A 27,994-nucleotide genomic window follows, 5' to 3' on the forward strand; every position below is an offset into this window, starting at 1 on the left:
TTAAATATAATAATTTATTATTCTCATACATGATTGTTATCAGTCATTGCGACAACACGGCGTGCCTTACAGTTTGAAAATATAGTCCTTCTGTCATGATATGTTCCCGAAACTGGTTCGTGATCTGTCCTGACTCTGAAATACAGCGAACACATAACATCTAAAGCTCATTAGTTACATCTGTTTGAGATTCTATTATGCAAAGACTTGTAATCTGATATGATTACGTGAAAGTTAAAGCAACGACAGTGGCCATCTTGCGTATCTACTTTAGGAATAAATGACGAACCGTCAAACTGTGCAATATTTGACGTCGGCTACGGTCTAAGTGAAGGGAACATCCATGCGACCCGTTTGCCCAATACGCAATATAATAAACTAGCGCGCGTTATAAATAGTTTTAAATCTTTAATGATTATAAAAACTCAATCATCTTCTATGATAGAAAATAAAATCTATTCTTAAGCAAAATAAGTACCTATTCTAAAGAGTTAAAGTGTATAAATAAAGAAATATTTGGTTAATCACTCTGAACCACCACCGAGTGGCAGCAGACATCGAGCGACTCCGGCCGTGGCCCGATCTCGGGTTCATTTCGTCAGGTGACAAGCAAACTCATTAATTACCTCCACAAGGTACCAAGGGTGCCATAGTGAACCATATTAGTACTCAAATAAGGTAGATTGTTGTATATTTTTTTTGTAATTTGTCAGTTTTGCTTGTTTGCTAACGATTTGATATCGAACTCAGTTACACGTCACAACGTTCGATAAACCGATCAGGCCATCGATTCACAGTAACACGGTCGGCGGCTAACTAACCGCCGCTCGTGTAGTCAAATTCATTTTCACAAAATATAACAATCTGATATAAAATTAATGTAAATGATTTGATGTCAAAAAACTTGTGTACAATACTATTAAACATAACAATGTCAAGATAAATGTATGTGGACGAAAGATACTTATAGTAAAAGTATAAATAGACATAGTGCTTTGCCACCATGGAAACTTTGACGCGGATCCGTCCGCGCCGCTGTCACGATCCCAGCCAGATAGTAATACTAGAAACAATTTCATTCCTCGCTTATAAGACGGAAGATAAGGGCAATTAAATACTGATTTCATAACAACCGTAAGAAAAATAGTAATACTTTAACATAAAAGTAACAAATACAATCAACAGAGTATCTGGCTCGGCGCAGGCAGCGGCGCGCGCGGCGGTAACATTGACTAGACATAAATAATACATAAACGATGTCTGCTGCTTAGCTAGAGAAATATAAATAAAGATAAATACTAACTACTGCTGGTAAGTCCATCGTTTAAGTACATAAAGAGGCTACGATAAAAGCTAATTCATACGATAGTCTAAAAACAATAAATGCAAGGCTATGGTCCTCGGGCGAGCCCGCTTTGAGCTATGCAAACAAATTATGCTAGTAATGTTAATATTGCGAACCAATTCACTACGCATCTCGACGGAGATCTCATAGATAACCTACGAAGTATACTTGGAGGTTACCGTATTAACTAGAACTATAATATCTAATCCAGTGAAAATACCTACAACTACGGGCGAGTGCCCCTACATGGAACGGTCGAACTAGCCTAGGTCTGGACACTACGACTACGTCGCGCCGAGGCGAGCCGCCTATCACATCCACGATACACAACGTAAACAATACCGTAACAAGTCAATAATATTTGTAAATTTCCTCTTAATAATAGAAACGCCGACCGGCCGCCGTGAGCGAGATTGAGCAACCTGGAGACCGGTTTGTTTTTAAAGATAAAAATACGGAGCGAAACAGACACAGGTCTTTGTGCGACCGGCCGGTCGGCGCTGGACAAGAATGGACGCGAGTGGCACGCGGCCTAGGGACGGCAGGTCAAACAAACGCGGACACACTACTCTACAACAAGATGGACGAAAGTATCGGCGGAGGGCCACAAACACAACGAACCTACGACCGACTATTGAACAGATTACATAGTCTTTTTGCGCACAATGGATGGACACCGATCATTTATTTTAGAAATTTCATTTTGGACGTACTTGAACATTCGTATCGAGTAGAGGATTTCGTAATCATTAAATGTATATGCGAACCGTACAATTATATTATAAACATGTCATAAAAAATAACTTCGCACGGCTTTATCGATAATTCCTGTTTCGACACGATAATAATAGTAAAATCTGCTTCGCGAGGGATATATCGTCTCGTACGCGGCATAACAACGGCGATAAATTCATTCGCGTAATAAAAATACACCGCAACTGTTACAAAAATACTCGATCAACATTAATTTGACGGCGCAATAGATACGAATGGGAGGAAGTTCGATACACTAGTCGGCGACGCGACGCGAACAACAACAAGCGCCCTCGGGCGCCACACATTAAAATCAGTCAACTTTAATTCAACACCAACCATTCATGGAGGAGCCCCGCCGACCAAAGTTTCACCTCATCCCTCCGGGCGCGCGCACGCTATTGCACAGTTTGACGGTTCCTTCCCGCGCGTGCGCGCGCCGCCGGCGGCGGGGCCCCTCCGCCTAATCTTAGCGGTACGGTTAATAAGATAATTTTATAAAACGTATAAATAATTTAGTCGCCTAAGAACGATTTATAAAAAACGTCGGGGCGCCGCGCTCACTCTAGCTCAGTCACCCGCGCGGCGCCCCGGGAATCACTAAGCACTGTACGTGTCCGAAATCGACATGTTTCGCGTCACCGGGCGTGGAGCGTCGCGAAGGGAGACGCGGCGCGGTAAATTCGTTAAAACTCGCATCGATCAGACGTCGGGCCCGCCGAGAGAGGGGCGGGAACACTAAAGTAGAAGACGGCGTCCTCCCCGGTCTGGACGTCGATCCTACCGACCGCGCCAGTTATCGCAGTTTATGTATCGATCGAGCGAGCACAAGGCGCAAGTATTAAGTTCGTGGTGACCGGCGCCGTCAGCGCATGCTGGGCAGGCGGGCGGCGGGGCGGGCGGGGCGGGCGCGGGGCGGGCGGGCGAGCAGCGCGCGCAGGGCGCGGGCGGCGGCCTTGAGCGCGAGCACGAGCCGCTAGAAATCCCGCCCGCGCGTCCGCGTCGGCCCCGCCGCCTTCGGCACGCGCCGGGTGCGCATCTCGCGGTCCACCTGCGGAATAACACACCGTTAATGATAAAATGTACTACCCGATCATTATCTCATAGATAACCTACGAAGTATACTTGGAGGTTACCGTATTAACTAGAACTATAATTTCTAATCCAGTGAAAATACCTACAACTACGAGCGAGTGCCCCTACATGGAACGGTCGCCTACGCCGGTAAATTTAGGTTCTGAAAGAACGCACCTCTATACTGAAATAAATAAAATGGCTTGGGGCCATTCATAAATTACGTCACCTATTTTTGACCCCCCCCCCCCCTAAAATCATCCAAAGTCATGCTTCGAATGACCCCGTTTCCTTCTACGTCATGCTACCGTCATCCAATGTCCAAACCCCCCCCCCCCCAAATTTAAAATGACGTAATTTATGAATAGCCCCTTACGAACGAACCGAACGAGTTCAAAAGAGTTTCACCTTAAAATTACAGCTCCGTCGCGTCTGCCTGTTTGATGTCAGCCCCACAACAGCATCTACTTTTCTATACATCTCATATTTAGAATATTCCAGTAAATTCCAGGCCATACCTCGAGCTCCTCGAGGCGCTGCGTGAGCGCCAGCTTCTGCTGCACGGCGAGCCGCAGCAGCTGGTTGAGGGTCTTCTTCTCGTCCTCGGCGCCGGCGAGCGCCTGCGTCAGCTCGTCCACCTGCGTCACGTACTCCTCGCAACGCGCCGCGAACATAGCACGAAGACCTAAAAACAAAATAAAAAGTTTCACGATGCTCAAATTTGTAGTTAAGACTGAGATTGAAAGCAAAAAATTGAAAGTTTCATCTTGCCAACTTGGTGGATTTCTCAAAAATAAATACCATTGAAGAGAAATACAGAAAACCTAAGGGAACACAACACCGTCGACTAAACAAAAACAGCGTTAGACAGAGAAACTTTGGAAGTATGAAGCCCAGATCCACTTCGTGTCGTGCGGCCACAGCATTAAATTACTTACGGGAGTTGCAACTTGAAGAAAGTAGAAGCATCCTCCTTGAGCAATCACAGCTCGTTCCTTAGCTTTAGCATGCTCTACTACATGCGCAAACGTATCGATATCGATTATCAACGCGATCAGGCCAAAATAAACAATGCAATTTTTTTATCAAGACTTCACCGTTTCTTTACAATTTTATCATTAAAGTTTTATAGTAAAAAAGTTACCTATGGTTGAGAACAGGAATCTGAACTAAACGACTAGAACAACATGGTTGTCAACTCACTGGAGAAGGTGGCGGCGTCCTCCTTGAGCAGCCGCTGCTCGTTCCGGAGCTTGAGCATGGTCTCGGTGACGATGGTCGTCTCCGTCTCGTACTTGCTCTTGAGGTTGGCGAGCGCCACCTCGGCCGTGTTCTTGTTGGACTTGAGCACGGTGCGCAGCGTCGCGATCTGCTCGCGTTTGGTCGACAGGAGGGACTTGACCTAGACTTGCTATATATAACATTGTCAACTCACTGGAGAAGGTGGCGGCGTCCTCCTTGAGCAGCCGCAGCTCGTTCCGGAGCTTGAGCATGGTCTCGGTGACGATGGTCTTCTCCGTCTCGTACTTGCTCTTCAGGTTGGCGAGCGCCACCTCGGCCGTGTTCTTGTTGGACTTGAGCACGGTGCGTAGCGTCGCGATCTGCTCGCGTTTGGTCGACAGGAGAGATTTGAGCTTGATGACTTGTTCTTGCATTTCGGCCAGCTCGGCGGCGCGCTCTTCGGATTCCATTCCTGTGAAGAGTTTATTATTATTAATAGTGTGAAACTTAAAAGAAAAGAGGTCTAAATACAGTGTATGGAAAGAAAGATATACATGTACACGAAATTGCATGACTAAATGGATTTTATATTGAGCAGAGAAGTCTTCTAGAGAACTTTAAGTTAAATAAAAATGAATAAAAATGCACGTAGGGTTCATGTAGGGTCGGAGGTGGATGGATTAGATTTAGCGTCGATTAAGCGCCGATAGTTCAGCTAGTTCGCAAATTTGAATCTTGCCCGTCTCTGTGAATTTATCAATCTCTTTTTCAATTAAAATATTGATAGAGCCAATAAATAAGGTTGGATTTATGACAACTAACTACACTATATTGTACTGAAATAAAATGGGTAATTATCTTACTGCTACACCCATCACATAATATAGTGCAGCAACAGCAGCCTCAAGGAGTCTCCCACACTACTCAATACATTATTATTCTGCATGCCCCGCCAGTGCGCGCTCTGTTTCAACGCGTTCTTCCACTCTGAATGGAAGTTCGCGGGATTTCTAGCTGTCACAGGTTTCCGTATTCTAGGAATAGACTTATTGTACGGAGCAGTAAGGTTGAATTTCGAGAAGCAATCGTTTGATCGCCAGGCGTCCTTATCTATTCTTAGTTTGTTTTCTATGGAGTTTTTAGATATGTGTTCAAAGTAGTCCGTGATTTGTTTTACTCGACCGACGCCGCTATAGTTGACGTATTGTTCATAAGTCATCTTTTTCTGTAGTTTGGGCGTAAGGTGAGTAAATTTTCGTTTAATGTCAGCGGACTTAAGTTTGGCGTTGCACTGTTCTTTGGCTTTCTTAATGGTATTCCAGGAGTTTTTCTGTTTCCAGAACAGGGAATCTGTGGAGCCTGGGAAGGAAGGATGTGTAGGTTATACAAGGATACGGAGTATTAGGAATAGGACGGTGCGTATACTTCTAAAGGATATCTGGAGATTTAAACGGCACTGGGCCGCTGGTGTCTCACGAAATTATAGTCTCTTGCAACACTTGAATATTTGTGGACCGCCGGCGGCTCACGCGACTTATCTACTCAAATCCTCGTGAGGCGCAGGTAGCCCACATTTTAACAATAAAAAATTTATTGTATGAGGCACCACTCTACTTTTTATAGTTAGCACTATTAAGCCATTTAAAAGGCGCTTTTGACATGTATATGGCATTTTTTCGACATTCTATGGCAGTATCAACATTTTTATGGCACTATTTATTATTTTTGTGGCATTTATAAGACCCTGACAACATTTGTATGGCACCTTTTCGACATTTGTATGGCACTATGTCGACATTTGTATGGCACTATGTCGACATTTGTATGGCACTATGTCGACATTTGTATGCCACTATCAAAAAATGCCTATTTGAAAATTAAGAAAATAGAAGTCTGTCGTCTCTATATGAGATGGTGTATTACCAGGAGCGCGGTGGTGGTGTCGGCGCGAGTCGAGCGCGGCGTCGAGCGCGGCGCGCAGGTGCGTGAGCTGGTCCAGCAGCGTGTCGGCGGCGCGCGCCACCGCTCCAGCAGCGCGCAGCCCCTCCAGCTCGTGTGTGTGTGTGTGTGTATTACCAGGAGCGCGGTGGTGGTGTCGGCGCGAGTCGAGCGCGGCGTCGAGCGCGGCGCGCAGGTGCGTGAGCTGGTCCAGCAGCGTGTCGGCGGCGCGCGCCACCGCTCCAGCAGCGCGCAGCCCCTCCAGCTCGTGTGTGTGTGTGTGTGTATTACCAGGAGCGCGGTGGTGGTGTCGGCGCGAGTCGAGCGCGGCGTCGAGCGCGGCGCGCAGGTGCGTGAGCTGGTCCAGCAGCGTGTCGGCGGCGCGCGCCACCGCTCCAGCAGCGCGCAGCCCCTCCAGCTCGTGTGTGTGTGTGTGTGTATTACCAGGAGCGCGGTGGTGGTGTCGGCGCGAGTCGAGCGCGGCGTCGAGCGCGGCGCGCAGGTGCGTGAGCTGGTCCAGCAGCGTGTCGGCGGCGCGCGCCACCGCTCCAGCAGCGCGCAGCCCCTCCAGCTCGTGTGTGTGTGTGTGTGTATTACCAGGAGCGCGGTGGTGGTGTCGGCGCGAGTCGAGCGCGGCGTCGAGCGCGGCGCGCAGGTGCGTGAGCTGGTCCAGCAGCGTGTCGGCGGCGCGCGCCACCGCTCCAGCAGCGCGCAGCCCCTCCAGCTCGTGTGTGTGTGTGTGTGTATTACCAGGAGCGCGGTGGTGGTGTCGGCGCGAGTCGAGCGCGGCGTCGAGCGCGGCGCGCAGGTGCGTGAGCTGGTCCAGCAGCGTGTCGGCGGCGCGCGCCACCGCTCCAGCAGCGCGCAGCCCCTCCAGCTCGTGTGTGTGTGTGTGTGTATTACCAGGAGCGCGGTGGTGGTGTCGGCGCGAGTCGAGCGCGGCGTCGAGCGCGGCGCGCAGGTGCGTGAGCTGGTCCAGCAGCGTGTCGGCGGCGCGCGCCACCGCTCCAGCAGCGCGCAGCCCCTCCAGCTCGTGTGTGTGTGTGTGTGTATTACCAGGAGCGCGGTGGTGGTGTCGGCGCGAGTCGAGCGCGGCGTCGAGCGCGGCGCGCAGGTGCGTGAGCTGGTCCAGCAGCGTGTCGGCGGCGCGCGCCACCGCTCCAGCAGCGCGCAGCCCCTCCAGCTCGTGTGTGTGTGTGTGTGTATTACCAGGAGCGCGGTGGTGGTGTCGGCGCGAGTCGAGCGCGGCGTCGAGCGCGGCGCGCAGGTGCGTGAGCTGGTCCAGCAGCGTGTCGGCGGCGCGCGCCACCGCTCCAGCAGCGCGCAGCCCCTCCAGCTCGTGTGTGTGTGTGTGTGTATTACCAGGAGCGCGGTGGTGGTGTCGGCGCGAGTCGAGCGCGGCGTCGAGCGCGGCGCGCAGGTGCGTGAGCTGGTCCAGCAGCGTGTCGGCGGCGCGCGCCACCGCTCCAGCAGCGCGCAGCCCCTCCAGCTCGTGTGTGTGTGTGTGTGTATTACCAGGAGCGCGGTGGTGGTGTCGGCGCGAGTCGAGCGCGGCGTCGAGCGCGGCGCGCAGGTGCGTGAGCTGGTCCAGCAGCGTGTCGGCGGCGCGCGCCACCGCTCCAGCAGCGCGCAGCCCCTCCAGCTCGTGTGTGTGTGTGTGTGTATTACCAGGAGCGCGGTGGTGGTGTCGGCGCGAGTCGAGCGCGGCGTCGAGCGCGGCGCGCAGGTGCGTGAGCTGGTCCAGCAGCGTGTCGGCGGCGCGCGCCACCGCTCCAGCAGCGCGCAGCCCCTCCAGCTCGTGTGTGTGTGTGTGTGTATTACCAGGAGCGCGGTGGTGGTGTCGGCGCGAGTCGAGCGCGGCGTCGAGCGCGGCGCGCAGGTGCGTGAGCTGGTCCAGCAGCGTGTCGGCGGCGCGCGCCACCGCTCCAGCAGCGCGCAGCCCCTCCAGCTCGTGTGTGTGTGTGTGTGTATTACCAGGAGCGCGGTGGTGGTGTCGGCGCGAGTCGAGCGCGGCGTCGAGCGCGGCGCGCAGGTGCGTGAGCTGGTCCAGCAGCGTGTCGGCGGCGCGCGCCACCGCTCCAGCAGCGCGCAGCCCCTCCAGCTCGTGTGTGTGTGTGTGTGTATTACCAGGAGCGCGGTGGTGGTGTCGGCGCGAGTCGAGCGCGGCGTCGAGCGCGGCGCGCAGGTGCGTGAGCTGGTCCAGCAGCGTGTCGGCGGCGCGCGCCACCGCTCCAGCAGCGCGCAGCCCCTCCAGCTCGCCCGCCGCCAGCGCCAGCGCCTCGTCCTCCACCTCCACCCCGCGACCGTCCGTGCCGCGACCTGCTAACATACAATGTTACATTTTGACACAATTGCACGAGGTATGCCGTTATGTATGAGTGCCGAAATGTCCCGAGCCGTTTAGCGTATGAAAGACACGTATTAGTATCAAATTAAAATTCAGACATTAAAGGAATTTCAAATTATGATTCATGACTTAGCATAGTTACCGTCTGTGGCGGCGTGCTCCAGCAGCAAGCGTTCCGGCTGCGTGCCGTTGACGGCGCACACGTGGTGGTACATCTGTGCGAGGGCCTCGGCCGCCGACGTGAGCGCCGGCGCGGCTGAAGACAGCGCACGACCCGCTCCTGGAAACAAATAACTATTATTATTATAAATAAAAAGTTTTTCACACGCTAGCATCAATTCGTATACTTATATCATAAATATTATTTTGTAATTCATATTTTGTAAGTTTTTAAATTACTTCCCTGTTCGCTGAAGTAATTAGCCCCATGCGTGATTTTATTTTAATTTTTCAAATCATTATTTACATCGTTTGAACACCGGAAAATATAAAAATTCTTTTATAAAGTTTCCCATTATTTTATAAAAAAATATTTAAAATGTTGAAAATTTTTGAGCGGTTGAAACGCTCATAATTTTTGGCGCGAATTCTTGATGACGCGATGACGTCACGCGTTGGATCGTGAACTAACTGACGTTTGTTATTATTTACTGTTCTATGAAACTTATGCAAGCAACTCCGCTCTTTCTGTGTTTATTCGTTGTATTGTTGTTAATAACATGGAAAAACCTAAAAAAAACATTTTATACTTCTAATAGGTATTATTATAGTACCAATGTGTAGAAACACTACCATGAATGCACCCGAGAAAACATTTTTTGACGTGCCAAGAGATGCGAAAGTACGCAAACGATGGTGTAAACTTATGAAAAGAGGAAAACTAAACCCCAAAACTACTTTTCATTGTTGTAAAATTACAACAATGTTGATACATACATGGTCATAAAACGTTACTCGTCCTTTGCGTTTTCAAAGTAAAATATACATACACAGTTTATAGGTTATTTATTATGGTAACTATACATTTGATATCACTTTGAGCTTTACACACACACATAGTAAAATTCATTATATTATTATATTTACCTTTCAGCTTTCTTTCCTTTCATCTCAGCGGAAACGAAATTTTTATTGTTGGCGAAATATGCAGACATCATGAAAGCATCTACATATGTGTTGTAGATTGTCCGATTGCGCTTTGACAAACCCGCTGTCCGTCATCGTCTCGGTGGCGTCGTTTTATTTGATAAATACTTATATTTTCTATTTCACTTAAATTTCCACCGCTTTGTTGTTTGGATATTTTGCATTGATAAAATTGAAAAAAAAAGCGCGCTTTGAGTATCCCGTGCGCATGACAATGACAAATTAGATTACAGCACTAACCGTTCAGATACTTACAAAGTTTCATGGTTATAAAAAATATAAATAAAAGATATCTTTATTATTCATGTATTCAGAAATATCACATGCAGTGTATTGGATCTAATATGGGGTCACATGCTTAATGCGTAAATAAAATGACACTAAACTCAACGAGTGACGTCACGTGACGTTTCGACCAATGGCGTTGCGTTTCGTTCACTAGCTTTTCGCGGGCAAATTTTTGTACTTTTTATTTATTATTTTAAACAATTCAATGATAATTTAATAACGGAAATGCATTTGTAACATGATATAATAGTAACAATCATCCGAATAAAAAATATTTGAATGAAATTTAAACTTCATGCATGAAGCCAATTATTTCCACCAAAAGTCCTGCAGCAAGTGTTGTAACGCAGCTTCGCGCTCTTCAACCTCGACGAGTCAGTAAGTTCAGCTAAGGACGCCGGCGCAAGCGCGGCGGATGAGACATAGGGTGCCCGGTGGGGTTAAAGCCACCCGTAGTTCAGTGAGCGTGAGCTCGTTGCCTGTGACGCGCCACCAGGCGAGCTAATGCTCTAGTTTCCTAGGATAGCGGTGTCTTCATATAGCGAACCCACATCCATATTTAGCCGTATTATTTAGTGTGGAGAGTTGGAGACGGCCGCATTATGATGGCACCGCTATCCTATGAAAACCGATCTTAAGTGAGAGTTTAAAAGTTAGCGTACCTCCGGCCAGAGTCCTGAGCAAGTCGCAGTCGGCTTGCAACGCGGCCGCGCGCACTTCAGCCTCGGCAACCCTGTCGCCGAGCTCGGCCAGCGAGGCGCGCGCCAGCGCCGCGGGCGAGGCGTCGGGCGGCGCCGAGGCCGCCTGCAGCTCGGTGAGCGCGGCGCCCAGCGCGCTCAGCTCGCCGCCCGACACGCGCCACCACGTCAGCCACGCCGCCGCACGAGGAGGCACGCCGTTGCCGCCTTCCGACTTCTCCTCCTCCTACAGACGACGAGATAAATAACTACTTACCCCCTTATTCATAAAACTTTACAGGCCTGATTTAGTTGAATTATGTTTTATCCTTTTGTCACAAATATATAAGTCGAAATGACAGATACGGACAAACGATTATTAGTAGGGATGTAACGATACCGATACCGATACGATATATCGGCCGATATAATCGGCAGACCGATATATCGGCATCGCCGATTTAAATTCAGCCGATGTTACAGTTTGAAAAGCGCGCAAAACGAATGACGCTGCTAATAATTTGAATACACTTTATTTCCATAATAAATAACCCTCCTTTTGCGTTGACGTAGTCGGGTAAAAACTACCTATAGTGAACTATAATTACTGATTCGGATTTACTTTTGCATTAATTGCTTGGTGGTTACCCCTAAATAAATGTTTTCTTTGATTTTGATTTGGCATTTTTACAGTTTTTCACACTTCACAAATTCGAGTGTCTATTAATACATATGTATGTTTTATGCATAATAAGTATATAATTCCTTATTTGTTATATCTATTAGCTAACTACTATGCCATTAATATCGGTATCTGTATCGGTATCGCCGATTATTTACTTGAAAAATCGGTATCGGTATCGTATCGGCAAAATCATGTATCGTTACATCCCTAATTATTAGCTAATTGAGGTTGTAGCGCGTTTATTTTATTACGACTCCACCGACGCAATATTGGGTCAACAAAGGCGATCAAAATTTTATTCTATATTCGTTGGCAAATTTTGACCCTTGACAGTTGAAGGGTTAAAACAATTAAAAATGACCAATAAGCTCGCTCTTACACGTAATAAGCAAAGATTCCTTTAAGTGCTCGTCTTATGATTCCATGTATCCTCGTGTGATTATAGGTATGATCAGCACCAAAATGAAGGTCACACACAAAACATGTCAAGTAAATTTTGCAATGATACAATCTGTGTAGTGTGGCAAGTGTTGTGGTAAATAGAAACATACGGGCTGGGTCTCTTTGTGCAAGGCTGCCAACGCGGTGACGCGAGAAGCGGCGCGTTGTAGACCACAGCGCAGCACACAAGCGCAGGCGCTCTCGCTTTCCGCTGTCGCTTGTGCGGCACGCACTGACGCCGAAAGCTGGCTCTGTGGACAAAAATGATTTGCTAATATGGAATTTATATGAAAACTGAGGTCAGGGTCAATTCACCTACTTTACTTTTCATATTTCTAACCGACCTGCTATCTATGTTTATCTATGTGTATCTATTACGCGAAATAAAGTACCGTATGTTTATTATAATAATTATACGGTACTTTATTTCGTGCATGGTGTGAAATAATTAATTTAAAATAAAGGAGACATCCCTATTACATATACATAATTCTTGCACGTCAAACAGTTGAACATTAAAAAAATACTGTGTACGGAATATCATACTTAGTGTAACAGTGCATCACGCTGATCTCACCAGTAAAGGCTTCGTCACACAGGCGCGTTTTCTGGGCGGAGCTTGAGCGGGGCGCGCCGCTTTTACATATAAAACGGTCACGCCCCGCCCGGAAAACGCACCTGCGTCACGGAACTTTATGCAGAGCTGCTCTTAGACCATGGCTGCTAGAGAAGGAGCCAGCTGGTTGTAGCTAGTTGTAGTTGGACCCGGGTATGTCCTTAAACCACGTCCAAGACCACCGGTGGACGGGCAGCAGCGTCCCTCAAATTCGGTGTACTCGACTGCGATCGCCAACCCGCCAGCCAAGCGTGGCGATTATGGCATTCACCCCCCATAAGGGGGAGGCCTATGTTCAGCAGTGGACGTCTTATGGCTGAGATGATGATGATGATGAAGCTAGTTGTAGCTAGCTTGGACATAAAACCAAGTCGCTCGACTCACGTTCTCGTTGTGCGCCTGTTCCAGCTGCTTCTCCAGGCGGGAGACCTCGTGCAGGTGCACCTCCGAGAACAGGTCGGCGTGGTGCTCGCCCATGGCCGCCGCCAGCTCCGAGTTGGAGGCGCCGGGGGAGCCTTCCTCGGAGCCGCCTTCCTCGCCCATGCCTGCAGCGCCAAACATGTGTTCAAAGTTTACTGTATCTTTAGGTACTTAAATGAAAGTAAACACATATTTTTTACATTTTCGGGTAGTTATAACATTTATCGGTCAAGAGCAGTGTAACGCCAGCTTTCGCCGACGCCGAGCTCACGGATGGCGTGCTCTTGTGTTGGAGGCCAAGACTCATTTTGGGTCACCGCGCCAACCAAGTAAGTAGTAAGTAAGTAAGTATAACATTTATAGATTAACCAACCAAATACAAAACCACCTGGATCTGTCACTAAACGATCTGACTTTAACCTACATTATTTGATCATGGAATGTTTTCATCTACCCGACCCGCAAATGGCTTAAGATGCCATTTGAGGGTAGATTTTGGTTCTTCTTCTTCTTGATCGGGTCACTCTTGACAGAGCGGTCGTGGCCATCATTGGAAGTCTCCCTTTGTGACACGTTTGACGGCTCGCCTCCACTCCTCCCTGACGGCTGCGCGTTTAGCGCATTCGTGCAAGGGACCGTCCATTGCTGCCTTTATTTGGTCCGTCCACCTCATGGGCGACCTTCCTCTGAAGATTTTGGTTACTCTCTTTTAAATACTTAAAGATACAGACTATAGATATGGGAACGGTCGTGCCAGAAATTGCAAGGCATTTATATTAGGCTGAATTAACACAGAAAAGAACACGAGGTATACAAAATTAGAACAGTCGTCGTTAAGATGACGATATCGTCATCTTGCGTACAAGTGATGAAGCTAATTTAGATAACTTGAAGCTTTATCTGGCACATCCTTGCCTCTAAACCCATAAAATGTTCGTTTTCGTTTTCATTTCAGTTAATTTCTTAACGATGAGCTTACCTCGTATGCTGTAGGCAAGGTTGGTGATATTATAAGCTGCCTCGCGGCTAAGATGCGCGTCGAGCTCCTTCTTCGCGGCGAACTTTGCCTCGCGCTCTGCCTGCAGCGCCTCCAACGCCTCGCCGAGTTGCCTCTCGGCGATGCGGCGCAGCGCCGCGGTCTCGTCGGCCGCCGCGCGGAGGTTCTCCGCCTCCTCGCGCAGCTGGCGGACCTCATGCTTCAGCCCTTCGAATTCCACCTGAAAAAGTTTTGTTTAAATGGAATTGAGGCAAGTTAAGAAATCGTCCTGTCACTTTTTATTATTACAAGCTTTACTTTCACCTGACCATTGTCTGTTTGTCGGTCTGTAATCAAATCTTGCAAGTTAAATTTGATCCACTTCCCGGTTTCCGATTGAGCTGAAATTTTGCATGCATGTATAAATTGGATGACAATGCAATATTATGGTGTCATCGAGCTGATCTGATGATGGAGACCGGTGGTGGCCATAGGGACTATGTGATAAAACAACGAAACCTAATTGTGTTTGGGGTTTTTAGAATTGTCTCGATGAACATTAGTTGCCTGTGGAAAGAAAAGTACTGTCAGCGATAAAAGCTTGTACCAAAAATTAAATTTTTGCCAAAAACTTATTAATCGTGAACTTGCTTCTGTAACAGTATCTTCTCAACCTCCAAGTCTCCGATGTCGAGTAGTCTTTGTTCTCACTGGCGCGCCTCGCGCAGCTCAACCCGTAGCTGGTCTCCGATTGACTGTACCCTTTTTAAGAACGTACCTGCGATGATCGAAGCGCCGACACTTGCTTCTGTAGCGATATATTCTCGTCCTCCAAGTCCCCGATGTCGAGTAGTAGTCTCTGTTCCCGCTGGCGCGCCTCGCGCAGCTCCGCCCGTAGTGCCGCGCGCTCGGACTCACGCGACGCCTTGTCCACGCCGAGCTCGGAGCTCTCCGTGAGCAGACGGTCGCGCTCGCTCACGACACGCTCCAGCTCGTGACGTAGCTGTGAACAAAGGTATAAGATTTAAGAAAAATCAGTCAAATTCAAAAACGTATGATGGAAAACAAAGTCATCGGCAGACCCTTTACAATAGGTGTGGCTTAAAAAATTCAAGAGTGCGCCTCGTCTATATGGTAGGTCCTAAAGTACCTTATAAGTTGACGTTGCTCGTTTGAATTATGACATTCGTTTTGTAATGGTGGTAAACTAAATCTTAAGTTTACCTAAATGAACTGCTGTCTGATTTCGCATACTTGATTCCCGTATATTGGCGTCGCGATTTAGTCGTCTCTTATAAAATAAAGCGTGAGAAGCGACCGTATTTAGCAACGATAAAAATACAAAATTAGGTCAAACATTGTAGACTTCCGCGGCGGTAATGAACTACTAATTTCGCCAACAGGTCGTCGCCCCCAAACAGCACGACAAGCCGAGATTTATACTCGATACTCGTATTGTTATAACACGCAATTACAGAATTAATTAATAACGAATCAGATATCTTTTTTTACGTGTACAAGTTTTAAATATTTATGATGATCGTTTGGCGATAGGCTCATTTAGACGCGTCGAGAAATACGTGGTTAATAAGTAAGGTTAATAAAACCTTTGGCGGACAGACGGAAACCGACCCGACACCAACTATCTCATTTTGATAATTTTAGATCGGAAATTCAGACATAAATCAGTTGCTGTGCTGTCGTTAAATAATTATGAAATTTTGAATTGAAATTGCGACCTGTTCCGTGCATGTCTACTTCAATTATCCTAAAGGGTCTTTAGACAATGGAAGTTAGCTAGTTAAAAGCTACGGAGTTGGCCATTCGATGGCCAGAATCCTTATTTCCTTCAATACTATTCGAATCGATCTGTGATGAGCCGAGTACCAAGCATCATTATTATCCACATAAACATTTGATTAACACATAAGCCCAATCCATTCATTAATAAAGGTGCGTTATCGACGTCTAGACTGAATAATAAGGGTAACGCCACCCCAGCGCGTTGTTACTAAGTCATGACGGCTGGGTGTGTCCCGACCAAGCTTAACTAGTCCGAGGTGTGGCCCGTAAATTAGCTCTAAATATGTAGCCTCTAGCCCCTGAATGGGTGACTGAATACCGCTGATACGAGTAGTAAGCGTTCATAGAAGCTTTTGAACAAGGGATATAGAGGCGTTGTATAACTAATTCCTTTTCCTGTTTCGGGCAGTTAATGTTCAGGTCAGGGTATAAGTAGGATGCGGGTCAAAATTACCTATTACTTTGGGAGCTATACGATATAGCTGTTGCCCGCGACTTCGTCCGCGTGGAATCTTATCTTCAACGCTGGAAGGAGTTTTTTGATGAAAGATCGCATGAGAAAGGAATCTGGTACAAGACCATTCAATGTGAGCCTCCTCGGATACCCTGGTGGGAAGTTGCTGAATTAAACCGGGCGAATATTGTACGTGCTCACAGGCTTCGGTCCGGACACATTCCATTAAATAAGTTTGCTCATCTGATGAGGAAAGCAGAGTCGCCCAACTGCGATATCTGCGACTCTGTGGAGGATGTACAGCACTTCTTAATGGAATGTGTTCGGACTAGGGACAAGAGGGCACAATTATTTGAAGCTGGGGGCTATACAGCAACAGATGTTGGGGTTTTCCAGTCGATATTGGCGGAACCCCTATCTAAACATGCGAAGTTCGTGTACCATTTCTTTGATATCTAGCAACACTAATGTAATGTAGAGTAATGTAATGTAGAGGCCCAACGGAGCCGACATGTCCCATAGATAAAGGCTCCTTCTAAATACGTAGATAAAAAAAAAAAAAATCTTCAACATTTTACATCTTTAGTACCTATAATTTTCATATCCAAGCAATGTTGAAATTAAGTACTTTTCTTTTTTAGCAAGTTGTATGAAGTTTTAACTCAAGTGGATTTTGATGTTGGTTGCTGAAATTACTTTTCTTGTATTCTCATAATAGGTACCTATGCCCTTATACAAAGATTCAAGTCCCGCAGTCACAAAATATCTGATCTCCATACAAACCTTGGCGGATGAATTTTCTAAAACGCTGAAATTAGTTTTCTTGTATTTGAATTTGATACTTTTTTACAAAGTTTCAAGTTCCTAGCTTAAAATAATTACTTTTTTTCGTAATCGGCTATTATGTCTTTCTAAGAAGTTTCAAGGCATTTGTAATGGATTCAAACTTTGAACCCCATTTTAACCCTGTTAGGGGATGAATTTTACAAAACGCTGAAATTACTTTTCTTGTCTTCTAATAATATCCCTAAATACAAAGATTCAAGTCCGCCACTCAAAAAAAATTTTGATATCCATACAAACTTTCAACCCCTTTTTCACCACCTTAGGGGATGAATTTTCAAAAATGCTGAAATTAGTTTTCTTGTATTTTAATAATATATATTTTTACGAAGTTTCAAATTCCTAGCTTAAAAGAAAACTTTAACCCCATACAAACTTTCATCCCCTTTTTAACCCCCTTAGGGGTTGAATTTCTCAAAATCGCTTCTTATCTCTTGTACACTTTATAAATGCAATCTGGTGTGCAAATTTCAACTTTCTGGCTTTTGTAGTTTCGGCTCTGCGTTGATGAATCAGTCAGTCAGTCAGTCAGTCAGGACACTTGCATTTATACCGGGTGTGGCCTGTAACATGAGCAAATAATTAAAACATAGATTGTACTCCTCAAACGGTGACACTTTTGTTCAACAACTTTTAAAAATTATGAAGTATTTAGACTCCCTATTTTTCATACAAAATAAATATTATCTTCAATGGACGCCATCGCCACGCCATATCATTGTGATTGACGTTGCTTGTCACGCCTTAAACATAACAGAATTCGCAATATACATTGCGTCTTAGAATAATCTTTAAAGTGTAATAAAAATCAAACCACAAGTTATTTTTAAAAGTTGCTGAACAAATGTTAGTCAGTACGAGGAGTACAGCCTACAGTTTAATTTTTTGCTCATATTACAGGCCACACCCGGTATATATAGATAGATACATGATGATCAGAAAATCAACTCTATAGTCTCCTAAACTTTTTATAAAGTAGAGTTTTATTGCTTATGAAAAACACAATCTAAATGTACACAGAAATTACGTTACTGGCATGCAATGAGCCGTTATTAGTTTAATATCGCGATCAGTGAATTTGTTATGTAAAGAAAGTTTAGTACAAGATGTAAGACTGTGTATTTGAAAGTTACCGTTAGAAAAAACTTACGTTACATCCTTGCTCAAGTTCGCTTCGGAGAGCAATTTGAAAATTAACAGGACCTATCGCGGCACACATCTAGGCTTACATGCAAAGGCTTTTAACGTTAAGTAATACATATATATGGTGACCAAAAGTTATTTTACCTTATTTCCTGGATTCATTATAGTAGTTACAGTAAAGACTGTAAGTCCGCTGTGACAAATGTAAAGTGCAGATTTCATGCGACACTCGAGGCATCCAATATGGTGACCTATTTAAAATTGGCGTGCTTTTTCTCATACGTCTACCCTCAGTTTTTTTAGGCACGTTCGGATACTATTTCTAATGGACCGATAGAGAAAGAAGCGTAGTTTTGATTAGATTTACCTTTCATATCATATGTGTGTGGCCTGTGTATGGGTTACTAAAAATCTAGAACCTAAAAAATCGTCCATAAAAAATGGTTGACTGAAAAATGTATGACATTATGATAAATAATACAGCATGTTTATAAATATTTAACTGACACAAAAATGTAGATCAAGAGCTTTACTAACTGCCATCAAACTGTTTTGCAGTTTGGCAGTCCTATTTCAATGTAACACCTATGTACTGTGTCTTATGAAATAAATAAATAAAATAAAATAAAATGTGCCCACGATCCTAACCAGACATTATGAAGGTCCACCTTAACCACACATTATGAAGGTGGAAGTGTTTGGGTCACATTTCTATTTCGATATCGATTTGATAATATTTCTTTACAATTCGGCAGCTATCAGGTTTGATTCGCACGATTGTTTTGAATATCTACTAGTAAATGAATTTATTACTTTAGCTTAGCAAGTTTCGCTCTCCAAGGTAAGTAAAATTTTAACTAATAGCTAAGTATTATCAAGGCAGCTTGTTACGAATCTCAAGGTCGTGCATATCAGCATTGCAAAATGTAAAGAATTAGTCATACGCATTACGCAGTGATAACAGAAATGGCCTGGTCCGAGCATGCCTCCTTGCACGTCCATAAACGCAAGGCTTATCACAAAACAGAATTTTCCAAAATGTTTAGATTCTAGAGGTATTGTTGCTTTTTAATCAGTCAGTTTTTTACTTTCTTTATCACCTTCCCTCTTTGTTACCGTATTTACTCGTACTTACATAACTAACTAACTAACTATTTTGGCTCAGCGATCCAAAGAGAATCTTGGCCTCCGAAACGAGAGCTTGCCACCTGTCGCGATCCTGCGCAACTTCCTGCCAGTTACTGACGCGAAGCTGAAGCAGATCCGCCGCCACACTGTCTTCCCAGCGATACCTGGGCCGACCCACCGGACGGCTACCAGTCGGTCGTCCCAAGAACGCCTTCTTGACAGCCCGATCCTCTCCCATTCTGAGTAGGTGACCGAACCAGCGAAGTCTGTGCGCTTTCGTTTCACCGATGATATATTTTTTTTATTATCGTACTTACATAAGTTCATCAAATAGGTATCGATTTTTTTACCTTCTGTAATAGTTAATGAATGCGGTGTAACAGACTTCTTCGTGTTTCATTATTATACGCAGATCGACCTAGCACCAAACTAAGTACATACATGCTTTGCTTAGTTTAGGGTTAGGTCAATTCAGTGTTATGTGCGAAATTATTATTTTTATACATACCTATCAACAAACTATTTTTAAGCGCTCTTCATCTAATATTACGACCGAAATTTAGGTCTATCCACGCGCCAGATAGCGTAATAAAAAAAGTAAAGAGTAATATAACTTAATGGGTAATATAATAACGGAAGCCGGTCTTAAATTAACCCGACAGTCATCTCGTTGGTCTCCAAAACCGTCACTCGTGCCCTAAAGGTCGCGACTACCATAGAATTCACTTTCAAAATACGCCATTTGTGTAGAGCGCACACTGCAGCTTCCTGTAGGCACATACCTAATGTTATGAATGGATTACGAGAATACCTTAAATACAGCGAATAAAATCTGCGTGAATATACTCGAAATGCCATTTTATGGCACATGATATGATTTTAGCAATTAGCAATGTAAATCTAAATAAAAAAAAATGACATTCCGGAACCTACATGATAGTTGAATGTGATTTTAGAACGATTTTTATGTCGTCGAGGGATTTTATTAAATTTGCACCGGACAGAAGTAAAACTGTTAGGCTATCTCAACTCAGTTTTTATGACCGTTGGCTAGCATTTCGGAAAAACAGGTCAAGGCACTTCAAAATTTATAACACAGCGCCCTTAACACTAAAAGTAACAAAGTTTACGTCCCCCGAAAGTGGAGTTTGTAACTGAAAACTTTTCATTCAAAACACGTACCAAGGTGTTTACATCTTAGCGTAGGATACGCTCGTTACAGAGTAATGGTGTGGCTTGTACACGCTACCTATATATTAAACAAATCTTTAAACAGGTCTGCGCTTTAATCCCAGTGTAATCTGACCTATGATTTCATAATAACTGTCTGTGATTAGAAGTAGAAGTTAAACTGGTCATGTGCAGCGAAGCGGTAGTAGGCCCTTGAGCCCTCCGCTTGGCGGTGCGCCAGCCGCGGCGTGTCAACAACGGTCCATTATATCAGTAAACACGGCGTGAAATACGACACAACTTCGACAGGCTTCCCTTTCCAACTTTCAGCATATGTTTGACGCACAATGGACGAAACGGAGAGCTCGTATTAAGTTAGCAGTAGGTTTTGGACAATAGAGCACGATAAATATACGATGTTAGTAGGTTTTGCGATAAAACTTTATTCAACACTCCCGATGTATTTATTTAGTCAATTATCAAGAAAGAAGTTAGTACTTTTAAAAATCTAGTATGTTTCATACATATTTTATTAACAGCCTTTAATTTTTCTTAATCAATTGATGGAACTATGGTAGTTGTCCGTGTACAATTTTAATTCAGCCATGACCTAATAAATGTATTTAGAGAATGATGTTTCATTGCCTTATCAGCAGAAGAACAGATGTAACAAAAGTTAAAAGGGGAGGTTTAAAACTATAAACAAAACGACCATGATCCACAAGATTAGTAAATAATTAAATATGCCTGGCCTGATATATTTTGACATTCTATTGAAAAATATCTATCTTTATGCCATCCCAAATTTTCGTCTTAGCCGGTCTTTTGTATAAAATTGAACCATTCTTAATGATTTATTAAGAAGAAGTGTATTTAATTTTAATTTAACTTAAAGTAGCAAACTGTTAGATTTTTTTAAACTTCAATCTAAACAACCGCAATTTCAGCAACTTTTGCACTTCTTTTGTTTACAGGTGTTTTCAACTAACATTTAATGTTTGTTGTCATGGCTACACTCCTACACTCTTGTAACGTTCCTGAAATGACTCTCCGCCTTTCACAGATCTGCACATGTATCTCTAATCTGAAACATTTTCATACTCGTACCTCGCCACCAGTATCAGCGTCACCCATGTCCTCGTAAATTCACAAATGCATTCCTTAGGTACACTCACTCACTGTCTCCACGCACTTGGCACTCACGCACCACCATTCTACAGACACTATCGTATATTTCTAAAAACCTGGACCATTCACTGGCGAATCAAGGCCGGGTATATAAATGTGTATTTCTGGAGCAGTGTTATGGATTCCTGGCGGTGCGCTTACGTCAGTCGCATTACATCACGGTTGATTTGTTCAAGCACTATCGCTTCCGATTACCCGAGATTAATCGTTGCGAAAAAAGCGAAAAAAATTTAATTCAGTATGTAAAAATCGGGTCGTTTATTGAGAGGTTGTGATCAAGCCGCGCGCGCAGGGCCTTATGATTCACGTCGCACCAATTGCTCCCATTTCATGCGCGTAGGCACAATTCGTCAGACCCGTCTGGATAACGAGATAATGACCAACTCCGGATTACAGGCGCATTTTTAAGTGAAGAATTTGTGTTTTATTAATAGACGTTTATTCAACTTGTTTAGTGTTGTTTATTCAACTTGTTTAGTGGAATATGGTGAGAAATCGTACGGCAAGTAACATCTGTGCCTGATGTCAGCAGTTGACCACGACACTCTGCAAAGAGTGCAGTAACGACTAAGAAGAAGAGTGTTGTTTGAAGCGACACCGACAGACGTTGTTTTAAACTAAATTTGTCTAACATACGAAAAATTTTAGTTAATAAGCAGGACGCGTTTCCAATAATCTTTTTGATACAATGTGGTGATTACGTGATTAGTAAATGTTTTTGAGTTACTGGTCGTTGTACCAAATTTGATGAATTTTTCGATTTTAAATAATCGGTACTTAATAGTCTTAAAAATTTTGAGAAGTTATTCTAAGATATCGTTTTACATATTCATTGCTCTAACTCTGCAAGTCTGGAGGCTCTGGTAATCAACACGGTTTGTTCACAAATTAAGCGTAGGCACTTTTAATTAAGTCTCAAATGAGTGTCTCGCATCAGTTGGATGGGTTTGTGTTCTGTTACACATCTAGTTTTATACAGACGTAGAGTCGAGGTTCAGTTTGGGCAGTAAAAGTAAATGTAACAATCATGACGCTGTTATATTTACACCCGCTTGTTACGTTACAGTCATAGACTAGGAATCCTCTAGACGGAGTTTAGAGCAATTATTTCATGCAACCGATGATTCCAAATATGCGGGGGTGCGCGGGAGGAGGTGAGCGAAGTCCCGTGCCGTGATTGGTCCGTTCAAACGACAAACGAGTTCACGGACGTCACACAAAGACACTTTCGACTCGAACATGGAGTAAAATTAAATCGTAAAATAAAATTATGCCTCTCTCATAGAAAACATCGGCATCTGGTCAGCAAAATTTTATATGTGTACAATGCAAGCATCGCACATTTCTCGCGTCAGCATTAAATATAATGACTTTATAATATTGCTGTATTTGCGATTACGCCATACATCGATTTATGTTTTAGTTTACGTTTATACGTGCTCCTAGCTAGTACTCATATACTTTGGTTATCAATAAATAAATATACCTAAATCAGTGTTTCCACCAAGATTGCAATCTACCATCAAGAATCATATCATCTCAGATGTACTATCCGTACAATATGGAACAGCCAATTCTTTTTTTATTATTTTTTTATTTTATTTTATTTATTATGCCAACAACTAACTGAATAACACATAGTTGTTGGCATAATAAGAGCAGCACACGTCCGCCCCGCGAGACCTGCCGCGGCATTAATTACAACAGCGCTTGCATACTAAACAGGAAGGTAGGGACCGCTCACTTACCAATTCATAGTTCCCGGTCTAACCGTTCACAAATTACATTTTGTTGTGGGGGCTCGTCCCTAATATAATTTGAGCTTTAGATTCGTAACAAGTAAGCGCTGTTGGAGGTCAGTCGTAAACTGGTTTTATGATAGGATTTCGTTGCAAGCTTTCCTGTGCTTGTAAAACGGAATGTTTATGAAACAGCTTGGCTTGTTTGCGTCTTAATTGGTTTGCATTGAATATAAATGCAAATTCACACTTTTATTGTGGATTGTTTCTCCCGTAATGTGTTGGGGTTTCAATTAGCATTGAAGCTGTTAAGGGCTCGTTTACACCGTTTGCAGGGAGACCTTGACAAGGCATGCTGTAACTGTCTATATATCAGATGAGACACTGACAGCAAATTAGCATGACGAGAATCACTACTGTTTAAGAGCACAGTATTTAGCGAGGGAATCAGTAGATACTGTCGCAAAAGCATCAGTCTACTCTTACCAAAACATGTCATGATCATTGGATAATGTTGCTAATTGTCGAAGATAATCACTGTCTCGGTCTGACAGATAACGTACTTAGTTATAATTTTATGACGGTAAAACGGTATCGTCTTGGGAGGTCCCATTCGTTTTTCGTTAAGTTCTTAAATTAGTCCTATTCTGCTTTCGTCACTCATTCTATATTGAAAGCCACCGACGATTGTGACGAATGTAGAATGGGTGACGAAAGCAGAATAGGACTAATTTAAGAACTTGACGAAAAACGAAAGGGACGACCCAAGACGATACCGATAAAACAACTTCTCTTGACAACATTTTAAAACTTGTTTGAAACATATAACTTTAAGTAGTTATAATTTATTTATTTATGTCGTACGCCCACGGCAACAATTCGCATGTAAATTAAATAGGTCACTAATTATATAGAGTGTAAGCTTGTTTACACGTTGCTTGATAATAAACTTCCCATGCAAGACTTCTCTCAGTCACTAATGTAACAAACTTTACAAATTGTTCTAACTTTCTAGAGTTCAAAGAAAAAATCATGATAGTCCAATTTACGCCATTAAGAAATTAGTAGATTATTTAAAGACCTATGAATCCTATGATAAAATCATTAAGTAGTTTATATTAAATAAATTTTTAGAAATACACTGTCGTTAGGTCCCAAAGTAAATAAAAAAACCGGACAAGTGCGAGTCGGACTCGCCCACCGAGGGTTCCGTACTTTTTAGTATTTGTTGTTATAGCATCAACAGAAATACATCTGTGAAAATTTCAACTGTCTAGTCTGTCTGTCTATCTTGGTTCGTGAGATACAGCCTGGTGACAGACGGACGGACGGACGGACAGCGCAGTTTTAGTAATAGGGTCCCGTTTTACCCTTTGGGTACGGAACCCTAAAAAGTAATGCTTATGTTTTAGTGTGGGTACTAGACAACAGGTAACTGCCGCCTCCTCTGTACCTTTTACTGCAGACTGCAGGTGGCGGTAATGGATTGAAGAATGTAGAGTAAATTTGACCTAAATTATTTTTTAATTACCTGTTATTTGATTTATATTTTTATTTTATGAATTTCATCTAATTAAGAATTAAAACCAAAGATATTAAGTTGCATGTAAATACATACTATATTTTTTTATTTGGTCTCTGAACATAAAAAGATATCTTATTGTGGTAAAATGTGCTGACATTGTTTTTCCTAAAACATAGATGTGATGTTTTCCTTGGACTACCTAACACATTAACTGTTTTTAATTATATATTATTCTAAGAAATACAAAAAAAAATTGAAAAAATATTATATTAGAAATAGGCATACAAATTCTATTCTATTCTATTCTTCTTTATTGTAACTTTTTTAGCATTATAGCCTCCTAAGGCCCAGCCATACAAAATAAAAATGCAAAATTGGCCACAGAAATTTGAACCTACAGTGTAGGAAATAGAGTTGATATTGCGTTGTTCAAGAACTGAACGAAATAAAGCAAAAGCAACGCTGTTTCAATTGAATATGATTTAAATTTCATTGAACTGAATAAGTACTATAAGCGTCCATAAAAGCCGATTCCCACCGGCTTGCCTGTTTTTTGATATTTGAGCAGAGTTGTAAAGGAAGTATGTAAACCAAATTAGCCCCGGCTTGCCTATGGATATGTTTGCCGCGCCGCCACTGATAGGTAGGACCTTAGGCCTTAGGAGGATACTGGTAAGGAGTAAACACTCCTACAATTCAAAATACATATTTTTTCAATTATTAAATGTAAAGTGTCTTACCTGTTTTGTTTCTCCCTCCAGCTCTATGATCTGAAGGGTGAGGGAGCTCTCCATGGCGGCCGACTCGTTGAGCAGTGCATTCTCCTGCTCTATGCCACTCTGTGTCGTCACTTTCTGGGTAGAATCTAGTTTCATCAAAGCCTGTAACAACATTGTATTATGAAACTAATTGTTCTTCTGAAAATGTACAATAAATAATCTTGTTTTGTAATCAATAATAAATGTGTTTAAATTATTTTTTATATTTGACGACCGGTCTGGCCTAGTGGGTAGTGACACTGCCTATGAATCTTATGGTCCCAGGTTCGAATCCTGGTAAGAGCATTTATTTGTATGATGATACAGATATTTGTTCCTGAGTCATGGTTGTTTTCTATGTATTTAAATATTTATATATATTATATATATTGTTGTCTGAGTACCCACAACACAAGCTTTCTTGAGCTTACCGTGGGTCTTAGTCTATTTGTATAAAAACGTCCTATAATATTTATTTATTAATTATTTAATTATAAAATTTGCCCAGCAGTGGGACACAATATAGGCTATACAAAAAAAAATTTATAAAATTTAGGGTCAAATAGAGTCTAGTCTAGTCTAGGGAAAAGATAAAGACAGTTTATTTTTCAAGTAGGCATATTAAGTACAGTCAACAGCAGAAGTTGCTAAGCAGGCCAGGTGTTCAAAATGATCTTGACGCAACTTTATTGTTAAGAGAATAAGAGTGTGTTAAGGTAATTATAAACACCTCGCCTGCTTAGCAACTTCTGCTGCTGACTGTACAATGCGCTTACAAATGTCAAATGGTATTTCATGCAATTGGTATTTTCTGTATGTAAGTTTGTTATTGGAATATTACTAATATAAAATTTAATTAAAATAATATTAGTCACTTTTTGCAACACCTGGCGGAATAAAGGGGAGGCCTTTGCCCAGCAGTGGGACACAAAATAGGCTAAAAAAAAATATATTAGTGTCAGTAATGACTTTATATCTGAAACATTATTTTTATTCAAATGGGATTACTTTGACTATATGATAAGATAATATGCACATCCCGGTTAGTATCAAGCTAGACATGTGTCCTGCTGGAATAGTATGAGGTGGGAAGAATTGCATCAGGTGTAAGTGACAATTTGTTACAACATTATTAGTTTTGTATCTTTAGGAAACTTTACTGTTTATAATCCTATGCCATACAGAAAAGTAAGTTTATGTAAGTTTTATGACTATTCATTTTGTAACTTTTGCAGTTGATAACATTCTTATTAGAAAATATTAAATGATGTTATACTGAAGTGTACTCCTTAGTAACATTAACATTAGTATGTTCACTTATAATTTTGAAAGTAGTTCAACTTATGAATGCGAAATTGTAAAAAATATGCTTAGAAGTTAACGTAGCTGCACGCTTAATGTGCGGATTAATGCATAAAAAGTGAAAATGATGCGACAGAATGTAGGCCACTAACCTCTTGTGTGATCTCGAGCTCGTGCCTGGTGTTCTCGAACAGCGTCTCCAGCTCGTCGCAGCGCTGTTGCAGCGCGCTCTTCTCCTCCAGCAGCACCAGACCCAGCTGCGCCGACTGGATCTTCTCGCTGCTCGCCTGATCCAGCTCGCGGCCGAGCCTCTCGATCTCTGCCTTCAGCTCTGCCACAGACATCTCCCCTTGCGCCGTGGCTGCCATCTCGTGACAGTTAGACGGCCGTCTCTCTTATCCACATAAACAAATTAAATAATCTCGGAAAACAACGATTAAAAATGTTGAAATCAAAAATAATTCCTACATTCTCCCAAAAGTATCACGTCTTGACAGTTCAATGCACTACTGACAGCCATTGCCAACATGAAGATAGTAAAAAAAGTTTGACGTTCGGATACACGCTACAATTGATGACTAATTTAAAGGCCCCTGTACACAATGGGCCAGCGTGGGCCAGCGGACTTGGGGTGTGTGAGGTGGGACTTGGTGTCGCAATTAGATGATATTCATGCGATGGTTGCAGCTTTTTACCAATCTGTCATTTTTGTTTTTGACTGCCATGCTCCTTCTAAGTCTATTATTGTTAAAGGGTCTTCTTACCCCTGGATCACTGATACGATTAAGCTCATGATGCGGTTAAGAGACAGGGCAGCAGCTGATTACCACAAAAACCGGACTGAGAGTAAAAAGAAGTATTACAAGGACCTTAAATCGATTCTAAACAAAGCTTTATTCAATGAGAAGTTAACATACATAAATCATAACATAAATAATAAAATTCATAATTCCAAGATACTATGGAAAAGTCTAAAATCTACCCTGCTACCAATTAAAAACACATAAATACCTT

At 43.2% G+C, this 27,994-nt stretch overlaps 1 protein-coding gene across 1 annotated transcript; it reads right to left on the bottom strand.

The window, feature by feature from the left end:
- Positions 1-27,518, bottom strand: LOC134671801 (protein bicaudal D). Its single transcript, XM_063529624.1, has 12 exons — positions 27,133-27,518; positions 25,661-25,801; positions 14,706-14,930; positions 13,931-14,168; positions 12,916-13,076; positions 12,026-12,166; positions 10,775-11,036; positions 8,821-8,958; positions 8,459-8,650; positions 4,608-4,865; positions 3,691-3,857; positions 1-3,149 (listed from the first exon to the last, which is right to left on the bottom strand). Exons 1-12 carry the CDS (start codon positions 27,346-27,348, stop codon positions 3,075-3,077), a joined length of 2,214 nt encoding a protein of 737 aa, XP_063385694.1. The 5' UTR covers positions 27,349-27,518; the 3' UTR covers positions 1-3,074.
- Between the last annotated feature and the right edge of the window lie 476 nt (positions 27,519-27,994).

This window comes from Cydia fagiglandana, chromosome 16, assembly GCF_963556715.1.
Source record: "Cydia fagiglandana chromosome 16, ilCydFagi1.1, whole genome shotgun sequence".
NCBI lineage: Eukaryota > Metazoa > Arthropoda > Insecta > Lepidoptera > Tortricidae > Cydia > Cydia fagiglandana.

Bases quoted from the DNA above. Each gene is read 5' to 3' on its own strand.
- LOC134671801 (XM_063529624.1), bottom strand. From the start codon at position 27,348: ATGGCAGCCACGGCGCAAGGGGAGATGTCTGTGGCAGAGCTGAAGGCA. The intron at 13,077-13,930 runs GTAAGCTCATCG...TTGGCGCTGCAG, and splicing joins CCTTGCCTACAGCATACGAG to GCATGGGCGAGGAAGGCGGC. The intron at 3,150-3,690 runs GTATGGCCTGGA...GTTATTCCGCAG, and splicing joins AGCGCCTCGAGGAGCTCGAG to GTGGACCGCGAGATGCGCAC.